Source organism: Curcuma longa, chromosome 21 (assembly GCF_044706935.1).
Source record: "Curcuma longa cultivar G26 ecotype Majalengka, Jawa Barat chromosome 21, ITB_CL_G26_1.1, whole genome shotgun sequence".
In the NCBI taxonomy this organism is placed as follows: Eukaryota; Viridiplantae; Streptophyta; class Magnoliopsida; order Zingiberales; family Zingiberaceae; genus Curcuma; species Curcuma longa.
The window spans coordinates 12,932,376-12,951,086 of record NC_133881.1 but is presented as its reverse complement, the minus strand read 5'-3'; the positions used below and the strand labels follow the sequence as shown (position 1 = coordinate 12,951,086).

Genomic DNA, 18,711 nt, shown 5'->3' with positions numbered 1-18,711 from the left:
ACTATATGTGAGTCGGATTCTTATTGACTAGTGACTTAACTGTCTACGGTACCCAATCGGAACATACGACAATAAGCACCTTTTATTAGCTTTTATTTGTTTAAATTCTTGAACTTATATATTAAAAAAATTTATTGGCTTAAATTGATAAACAATAAAAATGAAAGAAAAAATAATAAAAAAAAACAGTCTCATTTCCCAAATACTATCCTCTTGGGCGCTTCTCAATACTACTAGCTCAATCTCGAGGTCTATATAATCCAGCTCGGATTTGTAAAAGAAATTTACGATTTGATAATTACCAAAATTTAATGGGTCATTTGATAAAATGTTGAGGAAAATTTTCATTCCCACGAAAATATCCTTTTTAACATTTTATCAATATTATTGTAAATTTACTTAACCTTCCACGGCTTACCTTGCCCTAGCCGCCGACTCCAACGTCACTTATCATCTCACTTCTGTTTTCCATTCCCCGACTGAGCAGGCGACCGCCGCCGCCGCCGCACGGAAGCCACAGGCGTTCGACACCCGTTAATCTCCCCTCCGCCTCACCTCACTACAGCCACGCCGCCGGATAGTCACCAAGCGGGAACATCCCCCACCACCTCACGTCCTCGTTCTCAGCTCACCCACGACGCTGGTCCTGCACTTCGTCGGTCGTGAAGTCGTCTACGCGCAGACGTACTCCTCCACAGGCTGCCGTCTTCCTCCTCCGTTGGTCCTCAGAAGCCCGCTACAGGTCTACAGCCGTTCATGTTTTCTGAATATTTTTCGAAATTACATTCCTCATTTCCTTGTTTACGTGTAGAAAAATTACATATACACATACCAGCACGCCTCCATCCTGTAGTCGTCTTTTAGGTTTGTTAGTTCCTTTTTTTTTATTATCTCTAAGCTTCCTTTGTGTGTGCAATAGCCTGTTAAGGCCTTTAGCTATTTCGGTTGCTTGGTTTGAGAAGCTTCTAGACAAGAATTTTTCTTTCTACTTAGATGTGTATTCAAGCACTGTCCAACTTTTGAATGCATGTTAATTTTCGAATTTACTTTTGTATTTGAAATCCATCTAATTTGTTTTTTTTCTTAGCAATTGCAGGATATAGTGTTTTTGTTTTGTTTTGTTTTTGTTAGTCATCCGATTGAAGACATATTGTTATTAGCAATTGTGATGCTTACGATGATTGATCTGGGTCATGTATTAATCAACTCATGGTATGACTTACATTTGTGATTTGCTTTTAAAACACTTAGCATCTTGGGAGGCTGAAGTTTGTGATATTTATTTATTCTTGTTTGTGATTCTTGAGGAGTTTTTTAGTTGTATTTATTATGGTATGTGCTTTTGGTGATTTATGATTTTGCCATTTAGTTTATTTTACTAGTTTGTTTTTCGCTTGTTTGTGCATTTCATTTGTTTGTATAATAGTTTTTCCTTTTATTGTCACCAAATTATTAATGCTTGTTGGCTTTGGTCCAACTCAATTAGCTGCCATGTTAGTAGGGTTTTGAACCATGTTAACTTTAGGTGTTGATCATTTTTTTGTGTGCAGCAAGAGTACAGCAACTGCAATGGCGGTGGCTCTGGTGAACCATCGACCCTCAATGCGCAGTGCAATGAGTTTATTTTTCCGTTCACTTGATGTTGTAAGATCCTTCAGCGATGTTTCTGCAACTCCCTCAATGGACACACAGGAGGATGAGAAACTGAAGCCAAAGAAGAATAAGAAGAAGAATCTTTTTGATGTCGCCCAATTCCTACCCAACTGGGGAATTGGATATCAAATGGCCAAGAGGAAGTGGAGGGACCTCTCATACAAGATAACCAAGATCAACTTGTATAAGGATGGACGCCATGGAAAAGCATGGGGAATTAGGCACAAGGCTGGTTTACCAGTTTCAGATACTCCTGTCAAGATGAGTGGGGTGAACAAACGTGGTTGGAAGTATATTCTTGAATCCAAAAAGAAGATTGAAGGCACCCCCCAAGTGGAGAAGCAATCTTCTGCTTAAATTCGGTATTTCCTGCACGAGTCTTCCACATTATGTGGGAGTTTATTTCCTTACTTGCTCTGAATTGCTCTCAGAATTGGGCGTCTTAAACTTTAAGCAGCAAACTTTGCAAGGAGCGAAGTTTTCTAGCTGCACTGTTTGTGCATTTTATTTCTTTGTGCCTACAAACATGTCATCATGACGAATTTTGAATTTTATCAACTTTTATATGATAAGAGACTGATTAAATCACTTGATAGTTATCTCCATCGTCATGATCTTCTCCCTCCTTTTAGTTGGCTATCTCTAATAATGTTTAGTCTAGTCATGATCTTCTCCCTCCTTTTAGTCAGCTATCTTTAATAATGTTTAGGCCAGTTGTTTGTCCACAAATGATTTACGCATAAAAATGTTTGTGGCCCAATGTGTGTATTAGTGTAAAAAAAAGGGGGCAGCTTGGTGCACAAAGCTCCCATCAATGCGGGCTCTTGGGGAATGATCTATTGTACACAATCTTACTCTATTTTATGGGAGGCTATTTTCAAGACTCGAACTCGTGATCTCGAAGTCACATGGTAGCAACTTTACCATGGCGTCTTCATGTAGTAAATTTGTATTCTCAAGTCTTATGCCTTTGAACCCTCAACAGTTGGAGCAGTAAATGTAGGATTGAAAAATCAACATTCATTAGTTTATGCCAACTGACCTTCTCAAATGCTTTGTTCATAGTTTATCTCAATCATAGTAATCTCCTTTCCTCTTTTGCACTAGTTAACAATTTCAGCATCACAGTGATAACAATTCTTAATGCTTTAACCTTTTACTAAAGGCAAATTAATGTTTAGAAACCATCTTCTGAGTCATAGCTTTTAGTCAACTATCATAGTTTAAGTACACATGAAGGTCTCAGTAAGGACACTTGATCATCTTTCAATTATTATTTATTTGTTATTGTTATTATTTTTGTAGTATTGTTAATTTTTGAGGTTAGCTCTCAATTTTCTTTCATCTCAACAATTTTATTTATCCGTCTTCAAGCTGTGTTTAAGGATTCATTTAGGAGGTACATTATATTTCTTTTTATATACGTGTGTGTTCCACAATTCAGCAATAGAAACTACTTAAAGATCACAAATATAATCTACTCGACAAAGATTTCCCTTAATGAAAAAATCTACTCGATCAAGATATCTCTTCCAGTTGTGCAAGTGAGTTATAAATTGATAAACAACAAAAATTTTCCTTTATCAAACTGCAAGGATGGTAAGGAATGGTATCTCTGGAGTTTGGTGCTCTGGTTTATTGCTGGCAAAATTAATTTTGCTCCTGAAATGTTATATTTCTGAAATTCTTTTTCTAGTGTTTTTAGTCTAATCTGAGATGTGATGTTAGACCTACCACTAATGCTTATACTGTTTAAGTGATAGTTGCATTGTCGTTCATGTAACAAATGAGATTTATTGTCATTTTGGAATTATCGATTAAAATGGCTTGATTTTTATGTTAGGTAAGTCAAGCGGATGGAACAAATTGATGGCGAGCTAGCAGATACAGGTTTCATCAGTAAGCTCGGTTAATTTAAAATGCAGTTTTCCTTTTGTTTTCAGCAATAATAATGCGATGGATTATTTCATGTCATCTTAGTTTTGAATCGCTCATAAGACAACCAAATGTTCTCTGAGACATTCATTGTTGTTCTTCTTAATGTCTATGCCTCTCTGAGTCCATGAATCACAAGGATGATTATTCAGAGATGATTAGGATTTAAAGTTTCATCTTAGTTTTGACCGATGTTCAGGATCAAAACAACTTCAATCCCAGCACCCACACCTGGACTCTTTTCATTAGATCCAAGTTACTTCAAATATTAAATGCAGTCTTCCCAGCGGTTCATGAAGGGCACACATACCTGTCTTAAATGGACTCGCTGTTTCTAGCGCCACAATTATTTATCAGAAACATTATAGAAGATTTCAAATAGTGCGTTTGAAGTTGAATTGTCGGCATACAAGCAGTATTTCGATACTCTACTGAATTCGATGCCATATTCTCCCAATGAATTGCCTCGAAAGCTATCAGAGGTAAAAAAACAAAAATTAATTAATCATTTAGTTGGGCAGAATCTGTCTATTCAATGCCATTGATTGCGGGCCATCTTCTTTTAAGCCGCGTTAATATCGCGAGATCAAGTCATTTTTCATTCGATTGATCAGATTCATTGCTAGCTCTATAAAGACTAGACCGGGGGTCGGGGCTCTCCCATTCACTTCACCACCCACCTGCTTCGATCAATCGAGATGATGAAGCCTGCTTGTGTGTTCTTCTCGGTGGCTGTGCTGCTCCTGCTCGTCGGAGCTCTGACGGCGGTGGAGTCGGCGACTTGTAACCTGTCGCAGCTGTCTTCCTGCTCCGGCGCAATCTCAGGCACGAGCTCGCCGTCCAGCCAATGCTGCTCAGCGCTCAGGTCGCAGAGCCCCTGCTTCTGCCAGTACGCGAAGAACCGATCCTTGAGTCGCTTCATCAGCGAAGGCCGGAAGGTGGCCGCCGCCTGCAAAGTGTCCATTCCGAGCTGCAATTAGCTTCAGCAGCTTGATCTCATCGTCATCGTCTTCGTCTTAACTATGGCCGCATATGCATCTACTAAATAAAAAAGATAGACACTGCTCAGTGTCATGTATGTGTGGGCGACTAGCTTGCGTCGATATATAATAGTTTGGTTGCTTTTAATTTGCAGTGCCATCTCAAAACACACCAGAATTTAGACGACGGACAAATTAATATTATCATCTAGATGAGAAAGGAGTAGCTAAACTCAAATTTTAACGTTTAGGAACTAAAACTGGCTCTGAAGTCTGAAGCAAATTCAAAGGCAAGGTCTGGAAAACAAACTAATCTGACAAAAGTAGCTAGTTGTCTGTATCATACGGTGAATGATTTCTCGGTTTGTTGACAGGCCGACCGATGTGCAAAGTTTTCATCTTAATATTTCTTAATGAAGTTCATTCGAGCAAACAAACAAACAAACAAACTCATTTTCCATGATGGGAAGACAGATTCAAACCTCATGTCCCTTAAAACAGTGATTTGTTTATTTGCTTGTCTAAGTTTAACTTTGACTTTGTAAAGTTGAATGACTGGGTCAATTCTTTAGTCGACACGTGGATTGATGATTGATCACCCCCTTGTCCGATTAGTGAACCAATGACTCAGAGCGTTGCTTTGGTCTGTTTGGTCTGTTTATGAAAAAAAAAAAGACACAATAAATTTGCCTTTTGTATCTACATACTTATGATCAGTTCAATAGAATTTTGGTCAACGTTTGATATATCTTTAGGGCGTTGGTTAGGATTATTATTGATAATCTTAGTTATCTGTTTAAAGTTATCGATCATAATCTTTTTTTGGTTCAGGTTATAATCGATTCCCAAGTAAGATAATATCACCGCCACATCAGCTGTTTCTGTTGAGATCAGCTTCAGGACATGTTGTCGGCTTCTCAGCACCAAGACGAGATCGGGTTGAAGGGATCACGGAGCTGCTGACCCTGCAAGAAAAGCAACCGTGAGCAGGAAGGCCAGGGGTGCCCTGACGCGACCACTCCGATGCTTACGTCAGACTCCTCGTAGTAGAAGGTTCGCATGCCCTCGTCGACATGCCTCTAAGTATGCCCTGCATACTCGCTCGCGGAACTTACTAGAAATATAGGCTGCAATTTTATGACCATCTGGCGTAAAACTGCATTATAAAACATATAAATGTTAGACATATGTTATAAAACAAATTATGAATTAAAAAGTACTAATAACACCAATACTTACCACCCGCAACAATTCTCAAAACTGTCCGGCCACCTGGTGCTGCTGCCTGACATATCTGTATCTGCAAATAATATTATAACACAAAGTTTATTCGAAATAAAAATGATACTAACAGCGAGCCAGAAGATCTTATTTCCACAGTATAGCAAGAGAAATCTCGAATGGAGGAAGATTTTGCTTCCCTATGGAAAGAATGTATGGATACTACAGAACACTTGCAAGATGTGGAGCATGATTTGCAAGTGCTCACAGGTAGCATAGAATTGCATTCTTCTGCTAATAAGTCTCTTGAAAGAAGGTCAATGGAGCTTGAAAGAAACAAAAGGAAGGAAATTGGAAATCCCTATTCTAGATTTGTGTACTCTTATACTAAGTTGAGAGATGAAAATATATTATCTGATTGAGGAAATATAAAATATATCCCATATAATAGTATAGTACCACAATAACTAAATAACCCATTTGGGGGGGATGCTTTAGTTAGAAATGGGTTAGTAAAATTCTGAATCAATTTTATGGGGGTGTGTTTTAGTTGTGAATACATTATCACTTATTCAGAGGAAGTTTCAGCAGCGTGAATAAAGTGATGAAATGCATAGACTTCAAGAAGGATAGTTATAAGATATTGTAGTGAACCACAGACTTCCAGTATTGGAATTATCATAGTATCACTTAAAGCAATAAATTTACTGGTTTGAATTATATCTACCTCAAGTTGGAGATATTTATTCCCACCAGATTAGTGAACAAGCTGAAACCGGCTATGAGAATAAGTTATTCTGTTGTTATGGAGTTTTATCTTGCTTGTGTAAGACTGCTAAGCTATATAAGTTGGCATAATGCAGCAATAAGGGCTGAAAAAAAGGGATCAAGGATTTTGAAATTTGTTAAGTCAACAAATTGAAATGCCATAATGGGAAATAATCAAGACTGACAAATGGAATCTACATAAAAGACATTTAAAATAAGATTAAATGATCCTTCTATACTCCCTAACATATGGCTGATATTTGCATTCTCAAAAGGTTTTGCAATTTTTCAATAACCAAAAATAGAGATAACTGGCCTAGAGCAAGAAACATAGATGTTACAGTAGCAAGAATTGTAACAATTTTATACGTCATTCACCCCTGAATCATTATATTACATTGGCAAAGAAACAATATCCTGCGCACTATGTTACAAGGTTTTGAGGAAACTATTTTTATAAAGTTAAAGCTCAATTCCAGATATATAGGGGATGAATTCTATCAGTCAGTGCAAATGGGCCCAGTGGTATAATGCTTTGGTGGCAAAGCCAGATAGATTGTACTTGAAATAGAGGTAATGAGAACAACAATAAATGCATCATTTATTATGTATAGTTCTTATCATTGGCATCAGGCCTCCAGAGTTAGTGATATCAATGGGGGGATAATCATCATGCATCATACAATCAATACAAGATGGGTTGCATCATTGATAAGAGGGCAGCATTCATGCAGATGGCCACTATTGAAGCCATCATATTGCCAAGACAAGCAATGTGAGATTAGTGTGGATAGAAAAATCCCTTGTTTGGGATTAGATGACTAATGTTGACCGTTGACTCTCTAGATTACACAAGAGACAATCAGTGCCTACGATTATCTTATCCAATTGGCATCTGATGAACAACAAAGTTCAAAGTATATCATATAGAACATATATGAACTAATTTAATTTATTTGAATAAATGGTACTATAGTAAATATTAAACTAATTATATTTTATTCTTTTCAAATAAATAAGTTGAACTAAATAATATTATATTATATTTTATACTCTATAACTTTAGTTATTTGATTACCTAATAATCACATAATCAAAATTATATATGATAACTAACCAAACGTATCATTTAAGTTTGATAGATCTACAAAGCAAGAGTATTATAATCCTTGTGTATTCTTACATTATAATGCATGCGAGTTGAGACCAGTCGATCAACTGATAGCGAGTCATAGATGACACAAACACATCTTCTAAGAATCTCGTACTAGCTATATCATAATGATCAGTAGTGTTTAAATTTTGAGAAATCTGAATTAAAGAGTTTAATAAAGATCTTAATTTTAATTAGTTTATTATGCAATGAGCTAGGTACGTAGCTATATATTCATGGTTAAAAAATGATTTTTTTTTGGAGGTGACTAGTATCATTCATCAACCTGTTGGATGAAAATTCTTAATTATTTCGATATCACGCTTTCTCTATGAAATCTTCTTCTCTATGCACGCTCACGATAGTTCTATTACCTTAGCTTGCCGATAGAAGATCATGTACAACTCCGTTGAAATGGATAGAAAATTATCTTTTGATTAGGAATTATATTTTCCTCCAAACTCTATGAAGAAGAATATGAAAGGATTTTTTTTTGTTTCGATTAAATAATTAGATAATGGAGATTTTCGGATAAGACGAGTTTATATATATACACTCAACTAATTAAAAAAATAAAAAAATAATTTTGATCTTCTCCTCCTTCTCAATTTCTTCTCTCGTAGTCTATGAATGTTTATTTTTGTTTTCATTGAATTATATTTTTTTGGATATAATATTAATTCTAATATACTTTTGAATAATAATAATTGGAGGGAATGAATAAAATTATTAATATAGAATATATTCAATACTCTAACGGATATGAGAATGAAGATGGTTATTCAATTCCTTCTTCGATCGATATAAGAATAAGGATGAAAGTTGAATAATTGATGAAAATGAGGATGATGATAAATATAATAAATGAGGATGAGTACAAAAAATAGGACTCCGATCTAAATTCAACGCATTGTTATTTATATTTTTGTTGCAGTATGTGCTCCAATTATAATGTTGATTAAAATAATTTAATATATTTTTCAAAATGAGGCTTCTTTGGATGTTTCCCTAATCTTTAGCATTGTAATTAAGCTTTAATTTACCTTTCAATCTATTTTCTTTTATTAATAATCTTTAGAGATTTATAGGTTTTATTTATTATATATATCCTGATATCGATCAATTAGAGAAAACAAAATAGTTTGTATTTATTTTTTAAAAATAATCTAATGATATTTATATTTTATATATATTATTTGATTTTTAAAAAATTACAATAATTTAATATTTGATATTTTTAATAATTAAATTCGGTATTTCCTGCACGAGTTTTCCAAATTATGTGGGAGTTTATTTCCTTACTTGCTCTGAATTGCTCTCAAAATTGGGCGTCTTAAACTTTAAGTAGCAAACTTTGCAAGGAGCGAAGTTTTCTAGCTGCACTGTTTGTGCATTTTATTTCTTTGTGTCTACAAACATGTCATCATCACGAATTCTGAATTTTATCAACTTTTATATGATAAGAGACTGATTAAACCACTTGATAGTTATCTCCATCTTCATGATCTTCTCCCTCCTTTAAGTTGGCTATCTCTAATAATGTTTAGGCTAGTCATGATCTTCTCCCTCCTTTTAATCAGCTATTTCTAATAATGTTTAGGCTAGTTGATTGCCCACAAATGATTTATACATAAAAATGTTTGTGGCCCAATATGTGTATTAGTGTAAAAAAAGGGGCAGCTTGGTGCACAAATCTCCCATCAATGAGGGCTTCTGGGGAATGATCTATTATACACAATCTTACTCATCGCCTTTCATAAATTCTTCAAATATAGGTCTTCGAGCAACAATGACTCAATGGGCCATATTTGCCAACTATTTTGGATGACCTTCATGTAGTAAATTTGTATTCTCAAGTCTTATGCCTTTGAACCCTCAACAGTTGGAGCAGTAAATGTAGGATTGAAAAATCAACATTCATTAGTTTATGCCAACTGACCTTCTCAAATGCTTTGTTCATAGTTTATCTCAATCATAGTAATCTCCTTTCCTCTTTTGCACTAGTTAACAATTTCAGCATCACAGTGATAACAATTCTTAATGCTTTAACCTTCTACTAAAGGCAAATTAATGTTTAGAATTCTGAGTCGTAGCTTTTAGTCGACTATCATAGTTTAAGTACACATGAAGGTCTCAGTAAGGGCACTTGATCATCTTTCAATTATTGTTTATTTGTTATTGTTATTATTTTTGTAGTAGTGTTAATTTTTGAGGTTGGCTCTCAATTTTCTTTTATCTAGATAATGTTATTTATCTGTCTTCCAGCTGTGTTTAAGGATTCATTTAGGAGGTACATTATGTTTCTTTTTATATGTGTGTGTTCCACAATTCAGCAATAGAAACTTCTTAAAGATCACAAATATAACCTACTCGACAAAGATTTTCCTTAATGAAAATCTACTCGATCAAAATATCTCTTCCAGTTGTGCAAGTGAGTTATAAATTGATAAGCAACAAAAATTTTCCTTTATCAAACTGCAAAGGATGTTAAGGAATGGCATCTCTGGAGTTTGGTGCTCTGGTTTATTGCTGGCAAAATTAATTTGCTCCTGAAATGTTATATTTCTGAAATTCTTTTTCTAGTGTTTTTAGTCTGATCTGAGATGTGATGGTAGATCTACCACTAGTGCTTATACTGTTTAAGTGATAGTTGCATCGTGGTTCATGTAACAAATGAGATTTATTGTCATTTTGGAATATATTATCGATTAAAATGGCTTGATTTTTATGTTAGGTAAGTCAAGCGGATGGAACAAATTGATGGCGAGCTAGCAGATACAGGTTTCATAAGTAAGCTCGGTTAATTTAAAATGCAGTTTTCCTTTTTGTTATCAGCAGTAATAATGCGATGGATTATTTCATGTCATCTCAGTTTTGAATCGCTCATAAGACAACCAAATGTTCTCTGAGACATTCATAGTTCTTCTTCCTCTTTTAATTAATGTCTATGCCTCTCTGAGTCCATGAATCACAAGGATGATTAAAGTTTCATCCTAGTTTTGACCAATGTTCAAGATCAAAACAACTTCAATCCCAGCACCCACACCTGGACTTTTCATTAGATCCAAGTTACTTCAAATATTAAATGCTGTCTTCCCAGCGGTTCATGCATCCTAATCTTTGCACACACCATGATGAAGGGCACACATACTTCTCTTAAATACACTCGCTGTTTCTACAGCCACAAGTATTTATCAGAAACATTATAGAAGATTTCAAACAGTGCGTTTGAAATTGAATTGTCGACGTAGAAGCAGTATTTCGATGCCCTACTTAATTCGTTGCCATATTCTCGCAATGAATTGCCTCGAAAGCCATCAGAGGTAAAAAAAAAATTATATATTTAATTAATCATTTAGTTGGGCAGATGTCTTCTTTTAGATCGAGACGTTTTTCATTTAATTGATCAGATTCATTGCTAGCTCTATAAATACTAGACCGGGGGTTGGGGCTCTCCCATGCACTTCACCATCCACCTGCTTCGATCAATCGAGATGATGAAGCCCGCGTGTGTGTTCTTCTCGGTGGCTGTGCTGCTCCTGCTCGTCGGAGCTCTGACGGCGGTGGAGTCGGCGGCTTGTGACTCGTCGCAGCTGTCTTCCTGCGCCGGCGCAATATTAGTCATGAGCTCGCCGTCCAGCCAATGCTGCTCAGCGCTCAGGTCCCAGAGCCCCTGCTTCTGCCAGTACACGAGGAACCCATCCTTGGCTCCCTTCATCAGCCGAGGCCGGACGGTGGCCGCCGCCTGCAGAGTGTCCGTTCCGAGCTGCAATTAGCTGCAGCAGCTCGATCTCATCGTCATCGTCTTCGTCTTAACTACGGCCGCATATGCATCTACTAAATAAAAAAGATAGACAGTACTGCTCAGTGTCATGTATGTGTGGGCGACTAGCTCTGCGTCGATATATAATAGTTTGGTTGCTTTTAATTTGCAGTGCCATCTCAAAACACACCAGAATTTAGACGACGGACAGATTAATATTATTATCTAGATGAGAAAGGAGTAGCTAAACTCAAAATTTGATGTTGAGGAACTGAAACTGACTCCTGAAGTCTGAAGCAAATTCAAACTAGCTCATCGCGATCAACGCCATTGTCATCATGAAATGGAATTTGTCTTCGGCTAATCTGACAAAAGTCGCTAGCTGTCTGTATCATACGACCGATGTGCAAAGTTTTCATCTTAATATTTCTCAATGAAGTTCATTCGAGCAAACCAACAAACAAACAGACTCATTTTCCATGATGGGAAGACAGATTCAAACCTCATGTCCCTTAAAACAGTGATTTGTTTATTTGCTTGTCTAAGTTTAACTTTGACTTTGTAAAGTTGACTGACTGGGTCAATTCTTTAGTCGACACGTGGTTTGATGATTGACCACCCCCTTGTCCGATTAGCGAACCAATGACTCAAAGCGTTGCTTCGGTCTGTGTATGAACAAAAAAAAAAAGACACGATAAATTTGCCTTTTGTATCTACATACGTATGATCAGTTCAATAGAATTTTGGTTAAGTTTGGTAGATCTACAAAGCAAGAGGAGTATAATCCTTGTGTATTCTTACATTATGATGCATGAGAGTTGAGACTAGTCGATCAACTGATAGTGAGTCATAGACGACACAATCACATCATCTAAGAATCTCGTACTAGCTATATATCATAATGATCAGTAGTGTTTAATTTTCGAGAAATAAGAATTAAAGAGTTTAATAAAAATTTTAATTTTAATTAGTTTATTATGCAATGAGCTAGGTACGTAGCTATATATTCATGGTTTAAAAAAATGAACTTTTTTTATTTTGGAGGTGACTAGTATCATTCATTCAACTTGTTGGAAGAAAATTCTTAATTATTTCGATATCACGCTTTCTCTATTAAATCTTCTCCTCCACGCACGCTCAGCTTCCTAGCGAGAAGTTCTATTCCCTTGGCGATAGCCAAGATCACAACTCCTTCGTTGAAATGGATAGAAAATTACCTTTTAATTAGGGATTATAATTTCCTTTAAATTCAATGGAGGATCTAATATTCAATCCGAATAGAGAAAGGTAGTTAAGAAGAGGATTTTTTAGATTCAATTAAATAATTATATATATATATATATATATCCAATAAATTAAAAAAATAAGAAAATAAATCTGATATTATTCTTCTTCTGCTTCTCAGCTTCTCCCCTAGCAATAGAGGTAGAAGGTCTATGGGTCGTGAACTTCTTTTCTCGGAGAAGAAGCAATGATCGTATCTGAGGAATAAGCATCAGCTAATTTTGTGTCAGTAGTCGCGGTAAGACAGAGGATGCAAGCGTTATCCAGAATGATTGGGCGTAAAGCATCTGTAGGTGGCTTTTCAAGTCCGTCGTCAAATCCTAGGGCTCAACCCTGGACAAGCGGTGGAAACTACCAAGTTGGAGTATGGTAGGGGCAGAGGGAATTTCCAATGGAGCGGTGAAATGCATAAAGATCGGAAAGAAGACCAATGACGAAAGCACTCTACTAGGCTGACACTGACACTGAGAGACGAAAGCTAGGGGAGCAAATGGGATTAGATACCCAAGTAGTCCTAACCATAAACGATGGATACTAGGCATTGTGTGTATCGACCCGTGCAATACTGTAGCTAACGCATTAAGTATCCCGCCTGGGGAGTACGTTCGCAAGAATGAAACTCAAAGGAATTGACAGGGGCCTGCACAGGCGGTGGAGCATGTGGTTTTATTCGATGCAAAGGAAAGAACATTAACAAGGCTTGACATGCCATGAATTCTCTTGAAAGAGAGGGGTGCCTTTGAGAACGCGGACACAAGTGGTGCATGGCTATTGTCAGCTCGTCCATAAAGTGTTGGGTTAAGTGTTGGGATGTATACCAGAATCCTAGCTATCTATGTAAATAAACATTCTGAAATAAGAATCACATTTGGTCAATGTTTGTATTTAGTTTTTATGCAAGTGTCCATTTAATCTATATTGTAGATAAACATGGTGTGCGGAGTCACACATATAAGACTATGTTATCAGTTCCTTATAGATTACAAACAGTGTTCACAACCAAGATGAATTGGACAAACCATTGGATTGGCTGTAGTGTAATTTGGTCTTAGTCTGTCTTGACTATAAAATTACACTAGTACACTCAGTGTGTATTGAGCAGGACCATCTGAGGATTGTTCGATTTATACTGACTATATAATCGAACTAAACATCTGTTGCTATGAATGTACATGCTCTTAATCCCTATATAATAACAAGCATATGTACTTAGTATATACTTCCTTGATTCATCAAAGGGTGAGATTTAAAGTGCTAGATCAAAAGGCCTGATGAGTTGGAAAATAATATTATGTACATGGTGTGTTGTTGATTATAGAAGGAAACTGTGTCCTATAATCTAGGCTGATGATGTCCCCTTGAGGAGCTCATAAAGGATTATCATGTAAACCCTGCAGGTGGACTCAGATCCGCATGATAACAAAGGATGAGTGGTACTACTCTCGGAAACAGAAGTTAATTAAATTCGAGTTGTTAGTAACTCATTTAATTAACAGACATACGATATCTTAAACACATGGATATTACTGTACTTATAGTAAGAAGGAGTCCATACTATAATATGGGATTGGTGCGGTAGTGCAATAATAACTCTCTAGTGGAATGAGTTATTATTGATGGGCTTGAAGTTGGGTGTTCAAGGAGAACACAAGAAGCCCAAGTCCATTATGAGGCCAAAATCAATTTCTCCTCTAGGTCCCTGCTGTAGCCTCTGGATAAAACCTCGTATCAACCTAAGAAAATTATATGAAATTTCGGATAGGAAATTTTAAAAATTTCTGAAATTATTTTTCTAGAGAAAAATTTTGTTAAGAAATTTCAATTAAAATTTTCGTTACGAAATTATTAATTTTCTTCCGTAGAGAAAATTAATTATGATTTTTCTAATCAAATCTGGATGAGATTTGATTTGATTAGAATCAAATCTGGATGAGATTTGATTTGATTAGAATCATAATTTTATCTCTTCTGCAGACAAAATTGGTTATGATTTTTCTAATCAAATCTGGATAAGAAGATTTAATTTGATTATAATCATACCAAATTTTGTGAGATGATATAACTATATAAAGGGGGGTTTAGGGGAGGCAAAAGAACACACAACAAAAAGTTTCTCCTCCCCTCTAGGGCCGGCCAAGGAGAATCAAAGTAATTTTTTTTTTTTTGCCTTCCGCCGCCCACCCTCCTTCTCTTCTCTTCTTTTGTGGCTGGCAATCCAAGCCCTCCCTTCCTTTAGGGCCGGCGGCCAACAACAAGAAGGAGGAGAAGAGAAAACTAGAAGGAAGAAGAGCTTGCTTCATTACTTGCATTCTTGCCATCGGAGAGAAGAGACTTGGTGGAATCATCTCGAAGGATCGTTGTCCACACAACATTCGAGAAGAGGAGAGGATATACAGCAGAAGATCGAGAGGTCTTCAACTCCTTCTAGACATCTCGTTAAGAAAAGATATAATTTAATGTTTCCGCTATAATTAAATTATTCCTTTTATCTCGGATCCTGTAAACCAAACACAAGAGTCCAATGATATAAATGCGTTGATCAAACCTTGGCTTGATTAACTATGAGGGCAACTTGAAATCGTTTCCGAAAAATTTTTGTTCTGCAAGAATTCATCGGAACGGTTTTTCAAGACTTTCCCATCATTAAGTCCCGCAATGAGTGCAACTCTTGGTTTAGTTGCCACTATTGAGTTTAGAACCTTGAACATACTGCTAGCTAGTGATAAGCCGAAGGAAGGCGAGGATGATGTCAAGTCATCATGCCCCTTATGCCCTGGGCGACACACATGCTACAATGGTCAGGACAAAGGGTCGCGATCCCGTGAGGGTGAGCTAACCCCAAAAACTCGTCCTTAGTTCGGATTGTAAGCTGCAACTCGCTTGCATGAAGCTGAAATCGCTAGTAATCGTCGCTCAGTCGTACGACGGTGAATTCGTTCCCAGGCCTTGTACACATCGCTCGTCACACTATGGGAGCTAACCATGTCCAAAGTCGTTACCATAACCCATGCCCAAAGTCCTTACCATAATCGCAAAGAGGGGGATGCCGAAGGCGGGGCTAGTGACTAGAGTGAAGTTATAACAAGATAGCCGAACTGGAAGGTGCAGCTGGATCACCTCCTTTTCAGGGAGAGTTAATACTTATGCTTGTTGAGTATTTTAGTTTGACACTACTTCACACCCCAAAAGAAACGAGTTATGTTTGAGCTAAGTTTGGATATGGAAGTTTTCTTTCGTTTATCAACGGTGAAGTAAGACCAAGCTCATGAGCTTATTATTCTAGGTCGGAACAAATTAGTTAATAGAATCTCCTTTTTACGTCCCCATGCATGTCCCTCCTGTGTGGCGACATGTGGACATAAAAAGGAAAGAGAGGGATGAGTTTTTCTCGCTTTTGGTATAGCAGGCCTCCCAGTGGGAGGCCCACACGACGGGCTATTAGCCAGATGGTAACTTTTTTGGTCCACCCCAACGTTACCCACTTGTTCAACTGTTGTTAAGAAGTTTTTGGAAATCAAACGGACCTCCCCAGATGGTAATCTTAATGTGGCTGATTTACCTTCTTTTGCTATCAATTTCGCTACAACACCTGCTGCTCTAGCTAATTGTCCACCATTTCCAAGTGTAATTCCTATATTATGTATGGTCGTGCCTAAAGGCATATCAATTGAAGTGGATTCTTCTTTTTTTATTAATAAAAATCTCTTCCCAAACTTACAAGCTTCTTTAAAAGCATACGACTTTCTAGATGTATATGATGATGTCTAGACATATCTTATATAAATCGTATGATGAAGTACCACATGAGTGGATATATAGGAATCCAAATATGTTGAATCACTCATGTTATATAGCATTCAGACCGAATGACTCTATGAAATTACGTCGATACTTCCACATATTATGGATAACGTATGAGACATCTCTCTTTTTTCCCGAGGTATCTTAATTAATACTGCTTAGTTTTCAATTTATCTTTGACTATCAAATTAAATTAGCCTATGGATGTTTATTCTGTTTTCATTGAATAATATTTTTTTGGATACGATGTTAATTCTAATATACTTTTGTTAAATGATAATAATGGGATGAAATAAAGAAATTTGTTAGTATAGAGGATAATCGATCTTCTGATAGATATGAGGATGAGGATAGATATTCATCCTCTGATGGGTATGAAAATGAGGATGAAAGTTAAATATCCAATAAAGATGAGGATATGAAAATGAATATAATAAATGAAGATGAAAATGGAGGATTTAGACTCCAACTCGAATCTGATCTATTATCATCCTTATTTTGATGTAGCAGGTGCTCTAATCATAATTTTGATTAAAATTGTTACAATAATAATATATATTAGAGTAAGTAAGTGAGTCTTTTAGAATATGAGATGCCCTTTTAATATGTTTTTTAAAATGAGGCTTCCTTTGGATGTTTCCCTCTTCTGTAAGAAGGTGGAATCTGTCATCTTAGCGGTCTCACATGGTCGGCCCCATGACCATTTGTAAGGAGGTAAATCGAGAAACTATAGGATTTAGAGATGCCCTTTTAATATGTTTTTCAAAATGAGGCTTCCTTTGGATGTTTCCCTCTTCTGTAAGAAGGTGGAATCTGTCACCTTAGCGGTCTCACACGATCGGCCCCATGACCATTTGTAAGGAGGTAAATCGATAAACTATAGTTGTTCACGACGCAGGAGGATATTGCTTGGCTTCACTAGGATTCGAACTCTTACCCTCTTTTATAATTTTATTGTATCGTAACTAACTCAGCTATGCCCCAGGGCTCCTTTGAATGTTTCCCTGATCTTTAGCATGGTAAGCTTTAATTTACCTTTCAATCTATTTTCTTTTATTAATAATCTTTAGAGATTTATAGGTTTTATTTCTTATATCCTGATATCCATCAATTAGAGAAAACAAAATAGTTTTTATTTATTTATTAATAATTTAATGATATTTATATTTTAATAAAAATTACAATAATTTAATATTTGTATTCTGCATATATTTTTATTTAATTACAATAATTTGTCCTTCGGTTCCTTAGCGCGCATTAAATGGTTCGTACGCGCATACATAATTGGAGTGTACTAATAATGCGCATGGCATTAGCATAGAAAGGGAACGTGCGGCCCACTAAACATTATCTTTAAGTTAGCAATCTTTCTAATAATCCAATCCAACCAACCAACCAACCACCCACAAGGTAAAATTCAACGTACGGAGAGGGCCATTTTTCATCTCCATGTGCGATCAATGTATGATTCATGCATGCATGCATTTTCATCTCCATGTGCGATCAATGCATGATTCATGCATCCACTCAATAATCACTCAACGGGCATCGCACGGGATGCCGTATGTATAATGTATGAGATCGAATTCTAGCGGATACAGAATATTCCGTTGACGGTCTCATCCTCAGATATTATTGTTGCCGAGAGTAAAATTCTCTCCGTCATTTATCCCTTAGTGAGAAATCACTCTGAGTTATTAAGGTGACGATTTTAACTTTTGTTCCTAGTAATCACTTAATAGTTAATGGACTGAACCTCAAGGCAATTGTGCAACGATATGATGTCTTTTCAATTTTTCAAGCATCAGGATTGAGTTTCAGTTTTGATGAATTAACGAATAAGTTTTTTTAATGAGCAGTTGATCTAAAAATGTTTAGTTGATAGACCAGTTACTGTGAGTACTTCTTGGTTTATTTTGATACTCAGATGAAAATTTTCATAATACCGGACCTAATAATAAAAGCCATTATCACTTTTTTACTGCAAATAATGATTCATAATCTACTATTGTTACACTGTGTAAATCCTTTTTATCCTATTGTTTGTCTGTAACAATGGCGATCGAGAATTAATGAAGATATATATTTATCCCCATTGTAGGCATTACTATTGCTAACGACGAAATCCTCCATGATTTATCCTCTTCCAGCAG

The 18,711-nt window shown here is 36.3% G+C and overlaps 1 protein-coding gene across 3 annotated transcripts; it reads left to right on the top strand.

Annotated features, from left to right (window-relative positions):
* Positions 1-424: 424 nt before the first annotated feature.
* Positions 425-10,570, top strand: LOC141815392 (uncharacterized). 3 transcript variants are annotated; one of them, XM_074703341.1, is made up of 3 exons: positions 425-742; positions 1,551-2,015; positions 10,445-10,570. In XM_074703341.1, exon 2 carries the CDS (start codon positions 1,570-1,572, stop codon positions 2,008-2,010), a length of 441 nt encoding a protein of 146 aa, XP_074559442.1. In that variant the 5' UTR covers positions 425-742; positions 1,551-1,569; the 3' UTR covers positions 2,011-2,015; positions 10,445-10,570. The 3 variants fall into 3 exon arrangements, with proteins under 3 accessions (XP_074559442.1, XP_074559443.1, XP_074559441.1); XM_074703342.1 differs by lacking the exon at positions 10,445-10,570 and adding an exon at positions 3,502-3,710; XM_074703340.1 differs by lacking the exon at positions 10,445-10,570 and adding an exon at positions 3,497-3,710.
* Positions 10,571-18,711: the final 8,141 nt, after the last annotated feature.